This window comes from Canis aureus, chromosome 5 (assembly GCF_053574225.1).
Source record: "Canis aureus isolate CA01 chromosome 5, VMU_Caureus_v.1.0, whole genome shotgun sequence".
In the NCBI taxonomy this organism is placed as follows: Eukaryota; Metazoa; Chordata; class Mammalia; order Carnivora; family Canidae; genus Canis; species Canis aureus.
Window position 1 is genome coordinate 37,950,736 of NC_135615.1, and position 23,436 is coordinate 37,974,171.

A 23,436-nucleotide genomic window follows, 5' to 3' on the forward strand; every position below is an offset into this window, starting at 1 on the left:
CCTTTTCTCTGGACATCAAATTTAAAAAAAAACAAGTGCATGTTCCTTCAAACAGCATTTGGATTAGTGAGATCCTAAGCACCCAACACCCTGCATAGGTTTTTGTTGTCTTTATTCTCCAAACCCAAGAGATGAAGTAAAACCAAGGGCAGGTCCAACATCAGGAAAACCCAAGACCGAATCAAACCTGATATACAGCAATCAGGACTGAGAGGATTAAAAAAGTACCTTCAGTGTGACACTTACCTTGTCAGCACAGGGAAACTTTGGAGCACACATTACTCTTCACCCATCATTTGGGAATGGGACAGGTTATGTGGTCTGGCCAAGGAGGCTGGAACCTATCTTTTAAGTTAGAGAGCAGACAGGACAACACTGAGGATGAACATCCTTTGTGCCTTCTCAGGCATTGACTGGGGGGATCCTGGGAATGGGTCTGGCTCTCTCAAAGAGGAGCCTGAGGCTTTAACTAAGAATTGGAAGAGGCCAGAATTAGACTCCAGAAAAAGCAAGAACTGGAGCCAGGGCTCCTCATTTTCCCCTCCATCTCCCTTTCTGCCATCACTGTTGCTTGTGTGCCCATGCTTAATGGCAGCAGACAAAAAAAAATAAAAAAATAAAAAAATTCAGTAATCACTCAATTCCTTTTCTTTCAGAAAACAAGAGGCATGTGTTCACATGTTCAAAATAAAGTTCCCCCAGGTACATAAACTGAAAAGTGGCCAGGTCTTTACCAGTTATTTTTGAGGGGTCAGGGTAGGGGCAGAGGAAACTCACGGAAGGTCCATTAGAAGGGCAAAGGTAAGGCACTAAATGGATGGAAGACTTCACAAGTCAAAGGAACTGCTTTTGTACAATATCCACTAACCTGATAAAAATAAGGAACCCATCAAGGGCTTTCTGTTTGCCTTCTTAAAGCACCTGTGTGTCTGTGTGTGCTGAAATCTGCTTTGGGGGCACCAGGGCTTACCAAGAGGAGTTGCAGAATTTTTCTAACCTGAGCAGGCACCTTCTCTGCCTCCCACTTTCCCTGTTTGAGTTTTGTCATCTGTCTGTTACAAAGACACTCCTGTGTAGGCGAGGAAGATTTAGCAGCCTCTGGCAGAAGTCATCTATACAAGAAAGTGAGGCTTTCCTCTAGTGGGTAGGAGGGCGTCCCAGAGGCAGACCGAGGGACCACTGTGGCAGGAGGCCCCCTCTCTGCCCCCTTGTCCTGCCAGAGCCAGGGCCGCATTTCCCCTTGATGTGTGTTCTTTGACAAACTCATGTGGAGTCTTGCTGGGGGAGGATGTTGGGGATGTGAACACAAACACACGAGAAACAGCAGTCCTGTGTATATTTAACAATATATATTTATATATATTTTCTAGATCAGTACATTCAGTTTTTAACTTGTTTTTTTCTTCACAAACAGAAGAACTCTTACAATAGTAGACTTTCTAAAATAAATACTATTAAAATAGAGCTTCAAAATAAATATTCTATACAAAGGAAACCTTCTGTGGTAACTTTTGTTGTGGGATGAGAAGGGGCTACATGAAGAGGGACCAGAAGAAGTAGGAAACGTGGTGAGGTGGGAACCTCGGAACAGCTTTTCTGTTTGTAACACGAAACCAGACTGTGGGGTGGTAAGAAGGAAAGCAAGAGAAGACACCACACAGACTTACCCACAGCAAAAATGGCAGCGCAAGATTTGTCATCAACTGTCACAGTAAGCAGAGGGCATGGAAGTGCTTACCGAAGGCATGAACCAGAAGGCCGGTGAAGCTTGGGAGATGCCCTAGTGAACTGGTGCAGTGCAAAGTCGTGCTGCCCGGCCTCCATCAGCCATCTCCCGGGGCAGCGTGGGAGACTACGAAGCTTCGAGACGATGGAATCTGGATGCTTGGTTCTGACCAGTACCTTCTGTGTTGTGCAACCTTGGGCCAGTCTTTATCTAACCGGGCCCCACTTGGCGTACACTTGGGGACGCACAGACTTCACAATGCTGAAATATCTAGACGTATCACGTGAAGGTCTTCCACTTCTGTTGGCTATCAAGGGGCCCATGCGAGCAGCAGGGATTGGTCTTCACCTCCTTCCAGCCAGGGACTATGAGAAGCCTTGGTTGCACTCCAACATCTATCTGGAAGGTCTTGGCTACCCTAGAGCCAGTTCTCAGGGTACTTCTTGGGAGTGTTGGGCCTTCACAGACCCACCCTCAGGGTGGGAGCAGCCACGGCCCTGTCCTGGACCCAGGCTTGTGGACCTTACCCTCTGTTCCAGGCAGAACCACCACCACCCATCCCAGGTTGAATGAAGTGGGAACCAGCTGGCTCTTTTCAAAAAAGGTTAAAACGAGACATAATCCAGCCAAGCAAGCCGCTGCTGACAAACACACAATCAGCCAGAAGCACCCAGAGAAATGTGTCAGGTTTCTGAGCGTTCAGTCCCTCAGTGGCCCTTGCCTGGCCCCCAGGGCCCACGGGCAAGCCAGTCTTGTTTTTTTGCCAAGAAGCCAAGAAGAACATGCTGAGGGCTTGCCCTGCAACAGAGCTGGGAGAACCAAAGCTGCTTCACTGCTTCCCTTACCACTGAACACAGGGGGCACCAGGAGCTCGGCACACATCCATCTAGCAGGTTAAATGCAAACCAAAAAGAACAAGCCAGAACAGGGGAAAGAAAAAAAGAAAAAAGAAAACCCAAACCAGAAAAATCTGTGTTTACAACTATGTACACAAAAGTCAGGGTTCATCAGGGGTCGGGAGGCTGTTTGCCAGGAAACAGGGTCTGTGTAGATAGAGGGTCGGTGGGGTCGGTGTGTAGTTTGTGTGTGTGTGTATACACAGCTTATGTAAATCAATTCTCCACAGAATGGGTGTGTAGAACACCAAGATCACCAAAGTGCAACTTGCCACTGGGTCAAGTTTCCCATGGAGACATTTGAGAGGGGCCGTGGGAAAACTTCTGAGGCCTTGCCAAGAGTGGACGCGTGCCCTTCCGTTTTGGGGGTGACCTCTGCACACCTGTTCTGAGGAAAACGTCTCCAGTCCCTTCAGTACGCATCTGATACATTCAATTAGCAAAAGTGGTTGGCCAAATGTTTTCCCTACCATTCCCTCCTATTTGTGCAAGAACATCTATACATCCATCATGACTGTGGCAAGGGTAGCTACATGAATCAGCCTTAGGAAACGCAGATGCAATATTTCATACTTTTTACAAGCTAGCAAATGTTACATAAATAAAGCCTAAAATAATAAGACCCTCCCCTCCTTTCCTCCAATCAATAAATACCTACGGTTACAATTAACTTATTCTAAATCATAAGATGTTACTAAGAGTCTTCAAGAAGGAAAAAAAAAGTCCTTGAGAAGCATTGGGTGCATGCCAATCACAGCTACCTGCCTCCTTGCCTCCTTCCTAGAGGTGGTTCTGTTCCTACAGAACAAACTGGAAATGCTACACATGGTCTGCCTTCCGCAATTCCAGGTTCACCTGGGGTAGCTTTATAGACCCAGGCCACTTCCTCTCACAGGGGTGGGGCGACACACAAAATATCACAGGAAGCAAAAACCCCTGCGCAATGGCTGGGGAGGAAGGACCAGACACAATACAGCTTTTGCATGCAACAAGTACCTACCCACTGGACGTGCTGCACTTTGAGTCCTTTAGCACCTTGAGAGAGAGTTGCTACGTCTTTGGGGGCTGTTGGGAGGGGTGGTGTGGCCACGCACAGAAGCAGGGCTCAATCCCAAAAAGCCCCTGGAGAATCTCCCACCTCCCTTGCTCTTCTTCCTCCCCCGCCAGGGCTTCCTAACACTAAAATAGACTCTTTTTTTTATCATCTGTCTATTTACATTAAAGATACAGACACATCACTGTACACAAAAGGCTATGACAGCAAGCAGCAGAATCAGAAGAGAAGGAACCCACACCCAGCTTGGCTCTACCGTCGCTCTGCCAGTGGGAGGTGTTGCCTCTCTTCTTTGCTGTTAAAATCCTCTTCTTGGTGGGAAGGGGGACTGTGTTCCTTGAGGTTGTTTGCCCCCCAGATTTTGAAATCAGCCCTTCCTGGGGGTGGCCCAAAAGGAAGCAAATGTTTCGTTATTGTTTCTTTTAAAACACCGTTATAGCATCTGGTTTAATTGTTCTATAAAAACATAATGACTGGATCCAGAGACCACAGCCTCAGACTCATTGGCAAAAGATATTTGGTCTCGCATGTGCCGTCCCAGTCTTCTCTACCCACAAAATTTCTGGAAAGGATCTGGGTAAAGAGAACTTGGGACACATAGTGGCAGGTGAGTCTGTGACTCGGTAAGAACCGAAGGACGGTGTTATGAGCTGAACACCCCCAAGAGTTAGTGATGAAGTTGGAAGGGAGAAATGCACTGTGTAGTGGCTCCTAAATCCATTTGCGGCTTCAGGGAGGCGGAGTGGGGAAGGAGGCCTAGACACACTGGCCGGCCTCTGCTCTTGGCAGGGGGGTGGGGGAGTGTCCCAAGTATATACAACAGGGATTGCCATGGTCTTCGCCTTCCCCAAGCTATTGGGGCAACCTGGGGGGCTGGGGGAGGAGGAAAAGTATACACGTCAGGGTTTCAAGGGTCTTCTTCAAAAAAGGTCCCTTGGTCACTCAGTTAGTGATTCTTCCCAGGCAGCCAAAGAGAATGGAAGATAGGGAGAGAGGGGGAAGGAGGGACTGGGAAGGCATTCAAGCAGCTGCAACTTCCGGATATGTGTCCACATCTGTGTTCCGTCTTCTGAAAAAGAAAAATCCCCTCCCTCCCCCCGCTAACCACTCCACGCCCCTGCCACTGTCTGTCTGCCATAAAGTTCCAGGACCCTGAAAAAACAAAAAAACAAAACCCAAAGTGCTTCTTCATCCTCTTGGGGAAGAGTGGGTGGGCAGTGGTGGTCTCCGTATCTTCAGAAGCTGAGGGTGGGAGTGGGCAGACCAGCAAGCAGCCCCAGGACACTGAAACCTCTGGCCTCGCCTGGCCCTGGTCTTCTCAGGTGTCAGAGGGAACCAGGTTTTCAGGGGGAGCGCGGGGGCTTCAGCCCACAGCGTCAGAAGGGCTTGTCGGGTCTGCCGGCCGTGGCATCCCCAGCAGCTGCCTTGCAGATGACGCTGTTCGTGTGCTTGCAGCGGCAGCCGGGGCGGCGCAGGCGGTCGTAGCCACGCTGGGCCAGCTTCACGCAGCCGGTGGCAGGCAGGTAGCAGAGCAGGCACGGCAGCACCAGGGAGAGGGCGCCCATGAAGGACCAGCGGGCGCAGCAGTTTGAGCGGGAGCAGGAGCAGGGGTGGTCCGCGCAGGAACCCTCATCGTCCTCGTTGGTACAGTGGTAGAAGACGCCTTGCACCAGGCACATGCAGGTGCCGTAGTTGACCAGGGTCTGGGCTGAGCACAGGCATTCCTGGTTGCAGACCCAGCAGGAGGGCAGTGTCCGGGGGGATGCGCACTCCTTGCACTTACACTTCCCACAGGCCTCACACAGCAAGAAGTGCTTGTCCAGCTCAGGTGGCGCCGTCGGGCCCTTGAGGTCCAGTGGCTTGCAGTGGACCACCTTGGGCTGGATGCGCACAGCCCTTGGGGAGGCCTGATCGGCCACAGGTGGTGGTGCCATGTGGTCCAAGAGCCGCTGGTCGGAGGATGTGCTGCTGCTGCTGCTCACAGAGCTGGGGCGCCCGCTGAAGGAGATCCAGTGGTGGGTGATGTCCTGGTCGCAGCGGGCAGGCGTCGGGGCCAACTCTAGGGCTCCACCCCGGGTCCTCTTAGGGCCAATGGGGGGCACCAGGCCGGGGTTGTCTATGTAGTCATTCTCCACGTGGCTGGTCTTCATCTGGTCGATGGGGAGGATGGTGAGTGGGTGTTGGAGGCGGCCGTGGGGCATACGGCTGTCAAGTAGGGGCTGGACCATGACTGAGCTGGGAGTCAAGGGGACGCTCTGTGGGATCGGGGGCTCCATGGGGCTGGAGGTCCTGGACTGTGCAGAGGAACAGGCTTCTAGGGGCCCTGGGGGGGGGAGGAGGTGGGGAAAAGGAAGAAAGAGTGGATTCCAGGCATCAGTACTTGGCCTGTTAACACGCCCACCCCCCATCAGGTCCTGGGGGGTCCAAATGAAATGAGAACTGGATTCTCTCCATGAACTCTCCAGCATCGAGGCTTAGATGATTAATAATAACAATTAATAGAGAGTGGTAGAAATAAGACTTATTTAGCACTTAATGAGCCATGTACTCTGCTAAGCACCATATATATTACGTCATTGACTCTTCACTCTAAAATGTAACTACTATTATTATCCCTCCTCTAGTTACAGAAAAGGAATGTTCAAAGTAACTTGTCCAAAGGCACACAAAAGTCAACAGAAATCAGCAGGAGTTCAAGCCTAGCCCGTTAAAACCCATTCTTGTGAGGGCTGTGAAATATACTCTATTTTTAAGATAGATAGCTCAGTGGTTATAAACACAGGCTCTGGAATCAGATCCAAGTTTGAATTCTCACTGCTGCCTGGCAGTGTGCCTTAGTTTTGTCATCCTTAAAATGGGTTCTTGTGAGGATTAAATGAGAAAATGCTACCCATTACCTAGCATCATGCCTGCCAGTAATCTGTCATTGTTCTAGAGTGCATCAGCTTTTTTTTTTCCTGAACACCGAAAGGACTGTGTCAGGCATTGTGCTGAGGATGAAGTGACCGTGACAGATCGCCCCTATAAGCTCCCACAGAGTATTTCAGCTTGATAAACAAAAGAGTTTATTTCAGATAGTCACAAGAGAAGGAAGGGCTGTATGTGATGCCTGCACATCCAGGATATTAACTTATTACTACCACTTCTAAGGGCAGCAACCTCCAGTGGCTAATAACCCCTGGCTAGGTGCACTTCTGACAACGTGGATGGGAAATCCTCTCGAGGGGCACTCACATCACCCATTTCCAAGTGCTGAGCTGAACCTTCAGCCTAAATGCTATTTACTAGAATAGCTAAGCCAACTCTGGATCAGTTTCTAATTTCACCGAGAGAGTGCAATTTTAAGTTGGAATCCCGCCAGAGATTCAACTGCAATGCCTGACACGGAACCCCAGGAAGTCACTTAAATCAAAGAGCGGAAACGACTTGGTTCAAATTTAGAAAGTGCACATTGTTTTCTATTAGAAGTGCCATTTCCTCGCCTGCTGACCTTTACATTCGGAATTCGGCTGGAGATCAATTTAAAGAAATAGCAGCAGAGGGCCAAGACCTCTGCCCAAGGGGACACAATTTGGAACCCAAGAGAAAAATTAGACTCTGGGAAGAGTCCACTAGGGGGTGGGGTGTGAGACAGAACAAGGTGTGAACAGAAGGGAAAGATAATGGTCTTAAAATAGGGGAAGGACACCTTGCCCCAGGTGAGTCATCCATACTTATCAATGTCTACACTGAGGAATGAAGAGGCAGGTGGAAAAAGGCGTTTAGGGCAATTCAATTTTATACTCCCTTACTTGGAAACAGTATTTGATCAGAAGTGATAAAATTGTTGGGGAAGGGCTTCTAATGCAAGAAAGCATCAAGTCTTTTCCATAAAGCTCATTGCTCAGTCAACTGTTATTTCCCATATGCATAGGGCAAGTGCTATTGGCTTTGCTCCCATGGCTCTACCTACTTAAAAGATGCTGGGACTTCTATGCAGTTTTTTCCATGTTGGAGAAAGTCTGTTTAATGGCACCACCTGTCTCCTGTCTCCACATTCCCTCCAGGTGAAAGGAGAGCATCTTTTTCAAGTGGGAGACTTCCCTGTGCAGGGTTAGCTTTAAGTGTCTGGCATTTCTACCACCAAGAATGGCCATTTCCCAAGGCATTCTCCTGTGGAGACCTTGTGGTCAGGATCCAGGGCTGGATGGGGGGATATGAAATATTCATCTATGGAGAGGAGTTGTTTCAAGAATCCAGGCAACCATGCACTGGGCATAACTTCAAGGAATGCTACCTTAGCCCATTTATTCTTTGCAGGGACTCCAAAGCTTTGCTTCTAGAAATGGGTTTAGGGTCGACAGACAAGGGTTGGGGGCTCCAGTTCCCTGCCATGGGGACTTTGCCTAGAGGAAAAGGTGTGACTGGGCATAAGAATGCAAAATGCTGATGGAAGCATAGAAGACTCTCTGGCACCTCAGCCAGAATCCCCACCCTGGACAAAGACAACATGATTCTCTTTTCCAGAAGCTTGGGTCATGAATGCTCAGGGTCCTGTCAACAGAACTGTCAGTGGCAGTATTGCCCCACGTAGTTGGGCTTTTGTCTCTTCAGACTAGGATTGGGACCTACCATGCTGTTGGAAAGAGTAAGGGGAAAGAAGAGAATTATCTGCTCCCCAGTTGTATTCCTGGAATTCTTAAAAAACAGCCACATATTTTTTGTAGATAAAACAAAAAGGATGGGCAGCCCGGTGACTCAGCGGTTTAGCGCCGCCTCCAGCCCAGGGCGTGATCCTGGAGTCCCAGGATTGAGTCCCACGTCAGGTGCCCTGCATGGAGCTTGCTTCTCCCTTTGCCTTTGTCTCTGCCATTCTCTCTCTGTCACTCATGAATAAATAAATAAAATCTTAAAAAAAAAAAAAAAAGAAAAAGGGCATGGGCAATGCTCAAGGATTTTAATATGCCCTAGAATCAGAAGGCACATTAATGGAAAAGTCCCACCAGGATGCCAGGGTGGGTGCAGCAGCTGCAGGCAATAATGGGATGTTGGCCTTAGCAGGTTCCCATCACCCTCCAGAAGTAGGTGTCAACATCTGGGCTTGCAGTTGGGGCCAGACATGGAGGTGGGAACTTGGTCCACGATGACTTAGCTCTCTTGGGACATGCACCCAAGATGGCTCTAGCAGGCATATTCCAAAATGCATCTTCCCTATCATAACCCTGATGTCTGATTCCTTCTGGACACCAGCTCAGCAAAAACCCATGGCTGCCTCAGAGCAGCAGTGCTCAAAACCCTCCTCAAGCCTCATTGCCTTACTTCCCCATTAGCAGGGATTTCTAGAGGAGGGTTGAATTCATTTGGCTAACAAAGAAAAACTACTTCCCGGGCAGCCTGTTTGATAACCCCTCACATAGCTAAATGAAGTCTCAAAACAACAGCAACAACAACAACAACAAAAAAACCCCAACCCTCAGTTGGTTTAGAAGATCAATCTCTACTCACTGGGACACACCCAGCTTCCAGTCTTAAGCAGTGCTGATGAACTTAAGTGCAGTTTAATATGTACTCTCTGCTTCCCCTGCAAGGAAGGAAGAGATTTATAATATAAATAGGAGAGGAGGCTTTGCCTCATTTAGGCTTTCTGGAAGACTGATAGCCAATTTGGAAGACTGTGGCCAGAGAAACAAAGCCAGCACTCCACTTAGAGAAGCACCTCTATCAAGTTTTAGGTGGCATTATTATGGATTAGCAGGAGGAAAGGAAACTTTTACCTCCACTCCCAACTTCTCATAATAAATAGTAATAGTTGTGGAAGCAGCGAATATTTATGAAACATATCTTCAAATCAGGCGGCCTGTGTTAAGCCCTCAGTGATTTTCTCATTTAATCCTCACCCCATCTCACCTTGGAGAATAACACCATTATTATGCAAGGAAGAAAAGAAGAACAAAGGGTCATCCCTGCACGTAAGTGATCAGGACAAGATTCTAACCCAGACAGCAAAGGCTCCAGAGCCTGCAGCCTCAACCTCCCAGCCCTTACAGTACCCCGTGGGTATTCATGTGAAAGCAGGAAAAGCACCAATCACATTCACAGCCATGAACTCTACTAGTCTCCCCAGTCTGCCACCAGCCCTCAGGGAGCCTCTTCAGGCCGTTCGCGCCGCTCTTAACCAAACCAGCAGGGGTTACAGCAGACTGGCTTGGAGGCTGGGGGTTTGAAATCGGTCATCACAGATAGGCCCAGAGCTCAAGTTACCTTTGCTTCCATTTCAGTTTTCTTTGCCATCCCTTCTGTCACCTCATACACTGCTATGTTACTACGTGTGTTCATTTTCAGTTTTTTTTTAAAGTCTCACTTGTAGGATCTCACCACAAAGCAGTCTCTAAAAGGAAGCGCTGGAACGGGAGGGAGTTCCCTCCTTCTCCTACAAAGCTGAACGTAAGGGTCCCCAGGGCACATTCTCAGATGGGCTTTCTGTCCGAGGTCTGTGGGGAAGGGAGGGAGGGGCCTGAGTACGAGGAAGCCAGAGGACAGCCCCGGAATACTGAATCAGCAGGATATTAAAAAGCCCAGAGCACACAGTCCTGTCTTGGCCGCCTGGCGGGTCTGTGGTGTTCGTACCTGTGGGAGGGGCTTAGCATCTGGATGCAGACCTCACAAGACAGGCTGGCTGAAAGGAATAAAGGGACGTGTGAAAGGCTCATGCCACCCACCCACCACTTCCCCTTAACTTACCCTGGGAAGAGGAGTTAGGAAATACGTGGAAAACCTGACAATTGTGCTTTCAAAACTATAGGACAGCACATGACAGACCGGCAAAAGGCTCTGAATGAATGGGTCATTTCGCACTGCTCCATTCAGTGTCGGCAGGCAGGCAGGTCCTTCCAGCAAGGTTGCTTAACCCTTTATCAGTTCAGAAGAAAAGGCCTCTAGGCTGTCAGGGACCCCACCCACCACTACCACTTGATTCTTTGTGACACCATCCCGGGTTAGTTAATTAAACTCCAACCAAATCAGGACGTATTGCTTCAAAAAGACCTTAAAAGGTGTGTGTGGGGAGGTAGGGTGGTGGTGAGGAAAACCAGGGACCTGCCTTCCTTACACCCCACTGAGGAAGACCAACTCTGCATCTCTTCAGAGAACAGCCCCTGTGGAAAACAAAGCACTGCCGCAGCTGGATTTGTCTGAGAATCCTTGTGGCTCCCCCAGCCCTAAGGAGCTCACCTCTGGCCATAATCCGTTAGAGATCACCAAAGAAAACAGCTGCTTTTCGTCCCTTTGTCCCGTCACAATCTAGCAGTTCCCAACTCACTCCTATTCTCACCCACAACCAGTCAGCTGAGCAGCAAAGCCCCAGCACAAGCAGGGAGGAGTCTGAGAGGTCTTGCTGCACTTGGCTCTGGGCTGTTCTAACTGGCTTTAAAAGTTGGTTTCAAGATCCCCTTAAAGAGATACTAGAGGTCAAGAGTGAGGAAAGAACAGGGCTAGATGAAGCCTGTTAGTCACCAGCACGGTTTGTCCACAGTAAAGTTTGGAGGGGACCAGAAACCTAGACCCCCCAGGGGAGGGCCCCCTCTCACACCAAGACCATTTATCTCACCACCCTCCACCATAGATACCAAATAATAGATTTTAGCTTACTTCTGGGATGGGGCAGATGACCACTCTCTCCTCCTTCTCCTAACCAGAAAAAGAAAGACTACTGGACAAGGGAAAGCAGCACTCTTTTGCAAATGGCCACCTGCCCCAGAACAGCCTCTTCCCTTCTCTACTAGATCCAGGACATCTGTGCTCCCTCCCCAGTGCCCTTGCTTCCTCCACGGACTGTCCTTGGAAAGAACAATCATGATCACAGCTGAATGGTGGAGCCTCTTAAACCCAGCCACATATCCCGGATATATCCCCAGCCTTGTCAGCTGTGCGGATCTGCAGGGTAGCCCCAGACCCCTGAGAGCCAAGAATACCCCGCCTCTTACATCATGTAACACCCCACACCTCCTGTGTAGGAAGTGGCTCCCTTACTACTAGGTCCTTGGATGAGGTGCCCAGCACAGCACAGCCCTCTTGGGAAGCCTCTACCCACCCTACCCCTCCCCAACTCTGCAGTGGAAGAGACTAAGGTCCAAGCCTAGCAGGTTTCCTAGCTCCTCATCTGCTCTGACCTGGCCTCTAGTGTGGTCTGAAAGGAGTAATACAGTTTTCTGTATGTTGCTCTTCTCATCACCGCCTCCTTTCTCCAGCTCTTTTTAAAGACCGAAAATATATCCCAGTGGGTCACTGCTATCCCTTCTATCAGGGGGAATCAAGGTATGTCATGAGATGGAAACTTTCCACTCTTGCTCTTCCCCCCTTCCTTAAGAAGGCTTTCATAGTTACAATCCCAAATCCAAATTTTTCAACTGTATCCCTACGTCCAGGTTTGTGCAAGACTCCTCCTCTAAGTTATCCTCACAAAGGAACTTCCAGCACTGTAGGACCAACATGACAGGCACTCCGGATTCAGAACCAGATTAAATGCCTTGGCTCTCTAAGAACAGTTAACTTTTTTGACTAAAGAAAGTGAGCTCCTTTCCAAACTTCCTTGGTACACGCATCTGGGTCCTACCCAAGAGGATGGCCTAAGGAAAGAAAAATGCTCTGGGGGCCCCAAGCTTGGGGTTAGATGTCACACCAAGGGGTTTAGCATCAGGAACTGGATGAGAAGTCCCCATGTGTTATCCCAAACTATTAAATTGTAGGGTACAGTATGTCTCAAGGGCCACTTTTGAAGGTGTTAATGGGTGCTTTTCCCCCCCTTTCTTTTTAAATCACTTACTTTCAAATTTTGCTTTGGAAAGCTGCCTTCATTGGTTATTCAAGTCAGCCAAACCTCTAGGCAGAGGCTACTGTCAGTCAGGCTTACCAGAGTGGGAATGGGACATGGGGATGGAGATGGAGAAGTGGGTCCAAGAATATGCCGCACAGAGTGTGGAATTCCAAAGAGCCTCACCTCTCCACCTATTCTGGCAGGATTAAAACAAAAATGGCACCTGTAAGCTCCCAATGATCACCAGTTCCTAGTTTCTGTTCTGCTTTAGCCAGGAATCATTCTAGTCTCTGTGTTCGGTCTCCTCCCATCAAGCCTAACCAAAGCTTTAAGGAAATGTTGTCATTTCAAAATGATGGTAATCTGGAAAAGGTCGTGGGAATGAGGAGGATTACCATTCCACAAAAAGAGGAATGACTTCTGAGTTCAGAATCTAAAAAAGGAATAAGAGAGGTCTTAGGAGGCTTCCTCACCCCAACTGGGCAACATTTGTCCATCAAGATTTCAGAAATATGCCATCAAAATGCCTCCTACCAGGTACTGGCCAAATGCAGCATCTTGGTTGATCACCGTGTGCATGGCTCACATTAATGGATTTGTCTGAAGCCTGCTGGCAAATGAGGTTGCTCCCAAGGGCTGGCAAAGAGGACTATAGATTTCACTGTAGACAAGTCTACATCTTTTCAACCCTTCTGCTGAAACAGAGCTGAAAGGGTCAACTGCAGCATTCCCTTTCCTAGTCCACCCTACACTCACAGACTAAAGGAAAAAAACTGAAGATTTCAGATGTTTATGCTCCATTCATGTGAGATCCAGAAAAATCTAAACATTGTGAAATCAGCAGTGCAATATTGGGTAGGGCCTCAGGCCAGAGTGAGCTTTACTAAGATTGATAAGGCCATATTTCTTTCAAATGCTCTAGGCCTTCACCTTCCAGCTTTTGTAGCCCCGAGAGGCTCGTCAGAAAGATTGGAGAGCCTTGGTCAGCTAACCAGACAGGCATGCACTTGCTCCCGCCCCTCCCCAAACTGGAGAATCACGCCATTAATTTGGAGGCAGGAAAGTGGGGGTTCCCATTGATCTGGGCACCCCACTGAACCCACATCTTTCCTCTCAACGCTAACCATGCCTGGGGGTTCCTGGAGCCTCAATGGGCCAGAACGCAGCCTCCTGCCCTCACCGAGCCTTGGCAATATGGATGCCCATCCAGCAGCTGGTGAATGAGGCAGCCAGCAGCTCTCCCCTCTAATCACCACCATCCAGCCCCTGCAGCCCAGTTTGCTTCTCCGTCCATCACTCAGCCGTCAAGCCGAGAACCATTTTCGCCTCCCTTGCCTTCTCTGCCCACAACCCCCAGCCCCAATCAAAGAGAATTGAGAAATTGTCTTCTTGCACAAGAGCTGCTACTGTCTAAATGCTTTTTGATCATCTTCATGGAGGGGGAACTGGGCACAGCCCTGGCCCCAGTGATGAAGCCAAGCTCCAGCTGCCCTGGCTGCCCAAACCCGCCTTTGCCCCCCTTCTTTACCCCTGTGGCCTTGGAGATTCAGAATTTTCAGAACGTACCGTCTCTATCCTTCTCTCTGCTCGGTGATGTCAAGCCTGGTACCACCAAGAAGGAGGGAAAGCGGGAACCTTATCTCTCCTACGCATGTAACCTCTTTCTCCAGCTCCCACAGGCCCGGCGTTATGTAAACGCACCTTCAGCCCCCACCACAGCCCCAGCGCGGCCAGGCCCCGGGGCCTGGCACAGCTCGGTGCCCGGAGAAGGGAGGCACGAGGAGGCCGAGGAGCGTCTGGCCCTGCAGAGGCCGGGGAAGGGGAAGGCAACTGCAAGGTAGTTGCACAGCATAAAATGCAGCAGCAGAGCAAAGGTCAGACGGCGAGGAACCGCCTCGCCAGAGAGGGAGCAGAAATGCCCAGTCCCGGGCCATCCCCGTGTGACCATCGAGGGGGAGGCAGAAGGGTAGAAAACCCAGTCCTTCACGGCTCTGAAGGGAAAAGAAAAACCTACGTCGAGCATAGGCCGCTGCAGTGGGCTGGGGAGATCTGGGCAGAGCTGGCACCGTGGGCACGGAGCCCGGGGTGGGCAAGCCGCCCAAGGCAAGAGCGCCCGCCGGACCCAAGAGGTGGCTCCTGACCGAGCCCAGAGCCTCCCATTCCAGCGCTCGAGGCAGGAGGGAAGAAACCAGGCCAGAGGCAAACTCCCGGGACACGCACGGGGCTTTCGGAGTCTCGGAGTGGGGAAGCCGGGCTTGGCAATGCCCCGGGGTCGGAAAGTCCGATGCCAGGCTGTGAACACCCCCGGCGCCGAGCCGGCCCAGCCGAGGGCGTTGGGGAGCTGCGGCGCACCGCAGCGGCTCGAGGAGGCGCAGGGAGAGGGAAGGAACACTGAGGCGCGCCTAGAAATAGCGCACCATTTGCCCCAGCCGGCGGGGGAGTCGTGTCGCGACTCAGAGGGGGTACTTTCGGATCCCGAAACCGGCCAGGGACTTACTTTGAGGAGCCGCAGAACCACAAGCATTGCTCCACGCCTGTGTAAATCCCCGAAGCCGGGAGGGTCAGACGCCGCTGTTCACGCAGACGTCGGCGGGAGGAACCGATAGGACTCCTTGCGCTCCGCGCGCCAGCTCCGCGCTGTCAGCTCCTCTCGCTGCCTCCGCGGCGGTGTTGCAACCACTGCCTGGGAAAATGGCTTTTTTATGAATGGGAGGGAAGGGAGCTCCAGTGCGCACGCGCTGCATTCGCGATTCTATGAATGGGTGGGCACAAGAGACCCCGCGCGCGCATGCGCCGCGCTCCTTTTTTTATGAATGGGGGGCCGGAAAAGAACTTAACCCCTGATTGCTGGGGCTGATTCTAGCTCCTCCAGAGGCCGTCGCTCTTTTACAAAAAGGGGTGGAGGTTGTTGTTGCCTTTTTTTCTTTTTAATGAATGGAGGGCGGTGGCGACTGCTGCAGCTGGCTCAGCTGCGCGGGCTGTGCCCCCTCCCAGCCTGCGAGAGGAGGTAAAGGCCACCTTCACGCCACTGCGGGCCTCGGCAGGAACCGTCAGTGTCGTTGGGGGGCGGAGGGGGGGGCACTGCGGCCTCTGAATCCCGGGCCGAGTGCTGGGTGGGGAGAACTCATCAAGATCTAGGGATCTCCTCCCGCCGCAGGGGGGGGGGGGAGGCGGGGCGGGAGACGGGAAGACTCCTGCTGGGGGGCCTTATCTTTCTCTAGCCTAGGGGCCTGGGGGGAGGGGTCTTGAAGCTGCGCTTACGAAAAATTCAGGAAATGTCAAATATCCATAGCAAGGAGGGGCATTGTGGGGGTTGCTTGAGTGAATCTGGTTCCATTCCTAAGACTGAGTCTTCCTTGAGTGAGTACAGGCCACCCCACCCCCACTCCACCATTTCTTGGGTGTGGACAGCGACAGGGCCGAGGCCTCTTCATCTCCAGTAGCCCCCCACCCTGCCCCCCGGCGGACGCTGGCTATTCAGCTTGAGGCCCGGCTCTAGCCTTGCAGCGCCAGCCCCCCACCCAGCCCCGCCGCCTGCCATACCCCGGTGTCATGTCCTCAGTGCCCTGGCGCCTACTCGCCCTAGACTGCCCTGACAAGCAGCTCCCCTCTCCACCCCTTTGCGTTTCCCAACTCTCAAGGGACGTGGGCCTAAGGAGCCTCTGTACACCAAAGGCTACGGCCTTTTGCTGCAGTGGGAGCCTTTCCCCATTCACCCCCATCACCTCCCCTCCGAGAAAGCGGGAACAGCCCAGAATTGGCCAGGTGGATGGGTGGAGCCGGCCGAGCAGAGGATGCTGCCGGAGTGGCCATAGGATTAAAGAACAACAGGGTTCTTGAGCCGCGAAAGAAATGGAAGTAGCCAGGGATCCTTTCTTTGCAGTTAATGATGCTCTGTCAGGTGGGGGGTATCGCATCAGCCCAGGCCCTTGAAAAGAAAAGCCCCCGCCATTAGGCCTGACTCTGGGAAGGCGGGGAGCCCTCATAACAGCAGCAGGCCCAGCTCCGCCCAGGAACCGAGGAGACTGTAGCCTGGGGCAGGGGTGGGGGGTGGAGGGATGGGAAGTGGAGGGGGGTGGAGGGTGGCTTTGATGCTGGGATGAGAGCTAGGCCAGGGCCTGAATTGCCCGTTAAGTTTGTCTTGCTGGTGTTCTGGCTTGACCGCGAGGTTGTGAGCTGTCTTTTTCTTTCTACGCCACCAAAGGACTGCGCTTGGCTGTTGTCAGAGGAGCCAATGAAAGGCTTCCAGTCCAGGTCAGAGGTCTGGCCTTGGGCTGGAGCTGGGACTGGGGCTCTGGAGATGGGCAGTGAAGGGACATTTTGCAAACCCAGACCAGAACCCAAAGTCACAGAGTCTCGGTCTAAAATGTCTTCGTGCTACTCAGAGGTAACTTTGCAGTGTGATTTACTTACTTAGCTCGGGGAGGCAGAGCCCCCCTCTTCTAGAGGACCACAGTCTTTCGGGAGCTAAGACCTTACTTAAGCCAAAAGAAAAACTCTTTGTATAAGTTGATAAGTTGATAAGGATAGTAGTTGTTCAGGTCTCACCTTTGCTGGTACTGAAGTTCAGTATCATTATTCCCATTTGTCAGATGTAGAAAGAAATTGAGGGCAAGGGTCCTATACCTTGCTCAGTGGAAGATCTAGTAAATGTAGAGCTGATTTTCCAGATCTTTGCAGCCAAGCTCTCTCTACTTTGCTACCACCCTTTCTCAGCATCACAGACTTAAAAACCTGTTTTTTTTTGTTAAGTCATTTAAGCACATTAAACAAGGGAAGTTGAAGTAGTGATTTTGCAGCCAGCACTCACTCTGGGACTTGCTTGAACAATTAAAAGGATGGCAGTAAATACATCCTTTCTAAACTATCAAAGGAAAGCAAGATGGTGGTGGTAGTGTGTTGTTTGCTGTCCTGTTTCCTTGATTTAGAGGAATTAGCCAAGAGACAGATGGGGTTCCATTCCGGGTCTTTTCTGAGCTTTACTGAAGGATGAGGTGAAGAAACCACAGCCCCTGATTTGTAAGCAGAATGCGATTCAGAGTGTCTGGGAGGTAAGTGAGGATTATATTATGTTTCTACTTGGAACCTAAAGAGAAGTTTGGGCAAGTGCTATGAGAAATGTGTGCACGTATTCACATACTGTTCTGTGTGGAAGCCTGCCCTGATTCTGGAGACTGGATGGTGAGAGGCAGACAGCCTTCTTGTTCCCTGCCCTTGTGAAGCTCACGATCTTTTGAGGAGACAGACAGACCATGCAATTTGAGGCTGTGATAAGTGCTAGGAGGGGTCTGAGTTGAGACCTGAAATCTGAGAAGCGGTAAGGCTGAGGGAGGTTGAGACAGATGGGACAGAAGGAGCCTGGGTGGAAGCCCTGTGTGGGAAAGGCCTGACGTGGAAGTGCTGATGGTAGGCCTCTGCAGCCACAGCTTGGCAAACAAGGTAGAAGTTGGCCTGGTGAGGAGGTCAGATATTATCCTCTTAAGGATTTTTTTTTTTAAGATTTTATTTATTCATTCATGAGAGACACACGGGGGGGGGGGGCGGGGGCGGGGCAGAAACACAGGCAGAGGGAGAACAGGCTCCTCAAGTGGAGCCCCATGTAGGACTCGATCCCCGGACTCTTGGACCACGCCCTGAGCTGAAGGCAGCCGCTCAACTGCTGAGCCACCCAGGCGTCCCTCTCTTAAGGGTTTTAAGCAGCTTGTGACACATTCTGGTTTGTGTTCTAAACCTCTGTAGCAGCCTAGAGGCTGGTGGCTGGGGGTGAGGGGACAGAGTGAAAGGTGACAGGGAATGCAGAATGTTTGCTCCCTGACAGGCTGAAGGTGCCATATTTGTTCTTTTGGATTGGGTGAGCAGTAGGCCTGTGCTTTTTTTTCTTTCTACTTCATCTGACTTTGTTTACTCCTAAGGGGTTATCCCCTGCCCAGGTGTAACTTTTCTGCTAGAGTCAGATCCTTACAGCCCTGCGTTTCTGCTTGTGCTAATTACAGTTCCATCACTCCAACGTCAGTGTAAACACCTTCACCCTTACCAGATCATGGCCAGGGGAGGAGAGTGGGTTCACTTCTTCTGGGCTTGGCCCTGTTAGTAAAGCTCCTGGCCTTCCCAAGACCTGGAAGCTGAGTTAGTGTGAATTGGGAGAGGCAGGAATTCCAATTCACTGACAGACATTCATGGAACGCTTACTGTGTGCCGTGCCTGTGCTCAGTATGTTTTCATGTGCACTGTTGCTTTAAAAAGCTGTGTTCTGAGTCTTACTCTCCCTTTTCGTCAGATAAAAAGTCAGAAGCCATGTTTTTAATTATTTATTAATTCCACCAAAAATTATTATGCACTTCCTGTGAGTCAGGCACAGTGCCAGGTGTCAGGGTTATAGTGATAAAAGAGAGAGACACGATTTTTGCCTTTTTAGAGCTCTCAGTCAGTGGTACGGGGGCCGAGGCAGGGTTGGGGGGGGGATGTGCTTTCCCCTGTAATCTTCATCAGGGGAAGGATCAGCGCCTTCATTCATTTCTATATTCACTTGACATTTCTCAACCTTATTGCACATACTAAACACTGGAAGCCAGCCCCCTCAATTCAAACAGATTACCTGCCTCCACCTGTAGCCAAGTAGGGGACATAAGACATTAAACAAACAATTGATCGAAGACTGATTTAATTACAGTTAATACCAGTGATGCAATAGAAACTGCAGAGAGCAAAGTAGAGGGACACTGCCTACAGGCCCTGGAGAAGCTTCCCTGCAGCTCAGATCTGCAGAATGCAGTCTCTGCCAAGCTGGGCTCAGCGGCAGAAGGCTCAGAAGCAGAAGGGAGTCTCAAGGAGTGTTAGAGCAACTGACGATAGCCAGGGGTACCCTAATCCTTTGAGGAAAGGAGGGTATGTCATACCTGAGTTAGAACTGTGTTCTGGCCCTTGCTCCTAGGCTTTGTGACTCAGTGTGTTCATTTGTTTCAACTTTGAGGGCTGGGGACCTCGAAAGACAGATGTGCAGACATTGACCGCAGACTGCTGAGGTTCAATCCTACCCTCACAAATTCCATAGCCTTGGACAAGTTATCCAAACTTCATGTACCTCAGTTTCCTCCTCTGTAATATGAAAACTAATAGTAGTACTTACCACAGAGGGTTGAGTGGAACTTGAATGGAAAAATGCACACAAAACACTTAGAACAGCATTTGGCAAATTGTAAGTGCCAAATATACATTTAGGTGATTATTCAACATATGGCCATTTTGATGCAGGGAATGAGTTAGAATTTTAAGAGGAGTCCATTTCTTGGGTGTATCAAAACCTCAGAAAGAGACAAGTAATCTAAATGTAAATAGGGTTTTCATTGTCAATGAATAGTTAAAGCAATAATACTGTGGCTGTCATCACTGCTTTAACTAGTACAATTCTTGCAGGATGAAAGTTATGGTGTTTTCAGTTGTGTGGCTCGGTATCTTAAATAGTTCACCAAAGAGTTGATTTTAACCATGGCCAATATAGATGCTTGAATTTCAGTGGTAGCACATGTGTGATATAATGCTGAATGTGTGCTGAGTGATGATTCTGTTGTATTAAGCACTTGGATGACTTTGCATAATTCTTTAATTTTTTTTTTTTTTTTTTTACTTCCCATAGTTCTTAATCTCTTCAAACCTCTTGTGAAAAAGGGGTGATAGTCATGGTATCTGCTTCAGAGAGTTGTGAGCGCTGAAGGACATGATGTTTTTCAAATAACTTAGCTCAAAACCAAATGCACAGATATTTTTGTGGTACTTGAATTAATCTGTGTAACAGGAATATTTCAAAGATTTTAACTTGGTTGTGATAATATAGGTCGCTAGCTTCCTTTGCCCCATTTTTCTGTCAAGACCCTTGGTTTTCACTGTTTGCTGAGCAGGGCAGTAGAATGGTATGAAAAAGATGCATTCCAGAAGACCTCACATAATTCAAGAATAATTTCTTCGTAGCTGACTGTGAAGTCAGATTTGCGTGCTATCAGTTTTGGCTACTGAGTCAAGATTTCTGTGAATATATTTCTGTGGCACACTTCAGATTTGATTTAGTTCAAATTCACATAAAATGCAAGTACACCGTTCATTTCAGGTGTGGGAGCTAAATCTAAAGCAATCACTGAGAGCAGTGAATAGAAAGAGAAGGAAAAAAATAGCCAAGGGTAGCTCCCTTAATTTTTGCTTACAAAACACAGAAATTCCCTAGTAACATTGAAAAATCAAGTAATAGGTGGTTGGCAAATTCTGGAATAAACAGACTTAGACTTTGTCCAAAGTACTGCCACCTAATTGTTGATGGATCTCAGGTGAGTTACTAATCTTTAGACCCTCAGTCTTATCTGTATAATGGGCACAATGATTCATTCCTACTCTGTAGAGTGGTTCAGTAAATACCTCATAAATGCCTATGTCCTTCATACAACAGAACGGGGACCCTGGGAAAATGTGAGGATAAGGAATAACTGTCTAGACTTGGGGGGTCAGCAACTTTTTTGGAGACCCAATATTGTGTCATGAGGGTGATGGGGGGGGCTGTGTCCTTTTTTCTAACTTGGCAGTTGTGCTTTGGGCCACCTTTTCTCCCCTGCCCCCTACTGATGCCACTTCTTTTGATCATTTATTTGTTCACTAATTCACTCATTCAACCAATATTGAAACACTTTCTAGGTACCAGGTGCCATGCCAGGCCCTGAGGATACAACAGTAAGTAAGTTCTAGGAATCCCCTGTTCTAATGCAGCTTAGTCTAATGGTGGGAGCAGATAATCCAAAGTCAACACCCAAATGATAACAATTTATTTATTTATTTTTAAAAGATTTTATTTATTCATGAAAGACACACAGAGGCAAAGACACAGAGAAGCAGGCTCCCTGTAGGAAGCCCGATGCCAGATCCCGGGACCCCAGGATCACGACCTGAACCAAAGGCAGATGCTCAACTACTGAGCTACTAAAGTGCCCCCAAATAATAACAATTTTAGACGTTGGTAATATCTATATAGGGAATTACAAAGGGATGTGACAGCAATTGGGGACGGAGCTGGCCCCTTCAGGGAAGTTGGGGAAAGCCTCTCTGGGCAGGCTGAAGGCTAAGGAGCAGGAGCCATGGAAATGCCCAGGAAGGAGGAGGGCACCTTGAGTGCAGAGACTAGGGCAGTCAAGAACTGATGTGTTCTAGGAATCCTAACACCTTGGGCCCGAGGCTGGGGTTGTTCATCTCTGCTGGAGGACATTTCTGGCCTCCTCCAGCTGACTTGCATCACACTGGGGCTGGCCCAGGCTCTGGACTTTGGAGTACACAGCCAAGTGCACCAGCCTCAGGCCCTGGGAAAGAATTTACAACCATCCTGAGCCTGTTTACCACCTGCCAAGGAGCCCTTGGAAGGCACAGGCTCTTTCTCAAAACCAGTTTTTACAGAGCTGTGTACAAACCAATTCAACCGGATAGGATTTTTTTTTTCCTTAGGTAATCTCTTTTTAAAGTATAACATATTAGTTGAACCACATGAAATTGCCAACATTCAACCACTTCTCATGTATAAAGATGGCAATTTCATGCAATTCAACATAGATTTCATGTGATTCAACATTCATAGAACTGCATAAATCAAGTGTACAACTCAGTGAATTTTCCCAAAGTGAACACAACTATGGAACTAGTGGACAGGTCAAAAAAAGAAAATACTACCAGCATTCTGGAAGCCACGTTCATGCCCTTCCCATCTCTAACCACCACCATAACCCACAACAATATTCACGATCTTGACTTTTAGCACCATAGATTAAGGTCTATTTTTTTTATCTTTCTATAAATGGAAATACATAGTAGATACTTTTTTTGTATGAAATTCATCCATGTGGTTTCCTGTAGTTGTAGTTTCTGTTTTATTGCTATATACTATTCTGTTGTATAATTGTACTGTAGTATATTTGTTCATACTATTTTTGATGAATATATAGTTTCCAGTGTTTTTTTTTTTTTTTTAAGATTTTATTTATTTGAGACAGAGACAGAGTACAGGCTTGGGGTAGGGGTAGAGAGAGAGGGACAAGCAGACTCCCTCCTGAGTGCGGAGCCTGATGTGGGGTTTGATCCTGGGGCTCAATCTCAGGACCCTGAGATAATGACTTGAGCTGAAGTCAGATACTTAACCAACTAAGCCACCCGACACCCCTCCAGTGTTTACTTTTAAGAATATTGCTTCTACAGGGCCCCTGCTGGCTCAGTGGGTAGAGCATGTGACTCTTGATCTCAGAGTCCTGAATTCAAAACCTGCATTGGAAAAAAAAAACAAACAAACCTGCATTGGGCATGGACTCTACTTAAAAAGAATAAATAAATAAAAATTTAAAAATAATAATACTGCTTTTAGGGCTGCCTGGCTAGCTCAGTAGGTGGAGCATGTGACTCATGATCTTGGGGTTGTGAGTTCAAGCACCATGTTGGGTGTAGAGATTACTTAAAAATAAAATCTTTTTTTTTTTTTTTTTTAAGATTTTATTAATTTATTCATGAGAGACAGAGAGGCAGAGACACAGGCAGAGGGAGAAGCAGGCTTCCTTCGTGGAACAAGGGACCTGATCCCAGGACCCAGGATCATGCCCTGAGGTGAAGGGAAGATGCTCAACCATTGAGCCACCCACCTGTCCCCAAAATAAAATCTTTAAAACAAAACAAAAAAAGAGTATTGCTTCTGTTAATAGTCCTACATGACTTATGTTGAAGACATGTTTGTGTATCTATGGATGTACAATAAAGTAAACCAGAGGACTGGTTTAGCTTTAGTGAGTATTTCAGTTATCACAAGTGGTTGTAGTAATTCACACTCTCTGTACTTCTTTATTATGTTTCCTTGCTGCCTAGGTCTTGGGCCAGGTTCTATGTAAAGAATGAATAGAGGGGGTTGCCTGGGTGGCTCAGAGGTTGAGCATCTGCCTTTGTGATCCCGCAGCTCCAGGAT

The 23,436-nt window shown here is 48.9% G+C and overlaps 1 protein-coding gene and 1 long non-coding RNA gene across 4 annotated transcripts in view; one reads left to right on the plus strand and one right to left on the minus strand.

Annotated features, from left to right (window-relative positions):
* Positions 1-1,334: 1,334 nt before the first annotated feature.
* On the minus strand, positions 1,335-15,185 carry SPRY4 (sprouty RTK signaling antagonist 4). Of its 2 annotated transcripts, none has more exons than XM_077897640.1 (2): positions 14,965-15,185; positions 1,335-5,999 (listed from the first exon to the last, which is right to left on the minus strand). In XM_077897640.1, exon 2 carries the CDS (start codon positions 5,950-5,952, stop codon positions 5,053-5,055), a length of 900 nt encoding a protein of 299 aa, XP_077753766.1. In that variant the 5' UTR covers positions 5,953-5,999; positions 14,965-15,185; the 3' UTR covers positions 1,335-5,052. The 2 variants fall into 2 exon arrangements, with proteins under 2 accessions (XP_077753766.1, XP_077753767.1); XM_077897641.1 differs by lacking the exon at positions 14,965-15,185 and adding an exon at positions 14,034-14,896.
* Positions 15,186-15,214: 29 nt separating this feature from the next.
* Positions 15,215-23,436, plus strand: part of LOC144314030 (uncharacterized) — a 98,253-nt gene continuing 90,031 nt past the window's right edge. For both annotated transcript variants that reach the window (XR_013379674.1, XR_013379675.1), the window contains exon 1: positions 15,215-15,474. This is a non-coding gene — a long non-coding RNA (uncharacterized LOC144314030). The remainder of the gene's footprint in view (positions 15,475-23,436) is intronic.

Excerpts from the sequence above, each read along its gene's own strand:
- SPRY4 (XM_077897640.1), bottom strand. The coding sequence starts at position 5,952 with ATGGAGCCCCCGATCCCACAGAGCGTCCCCTTGACTCCCAGCTCAGTC.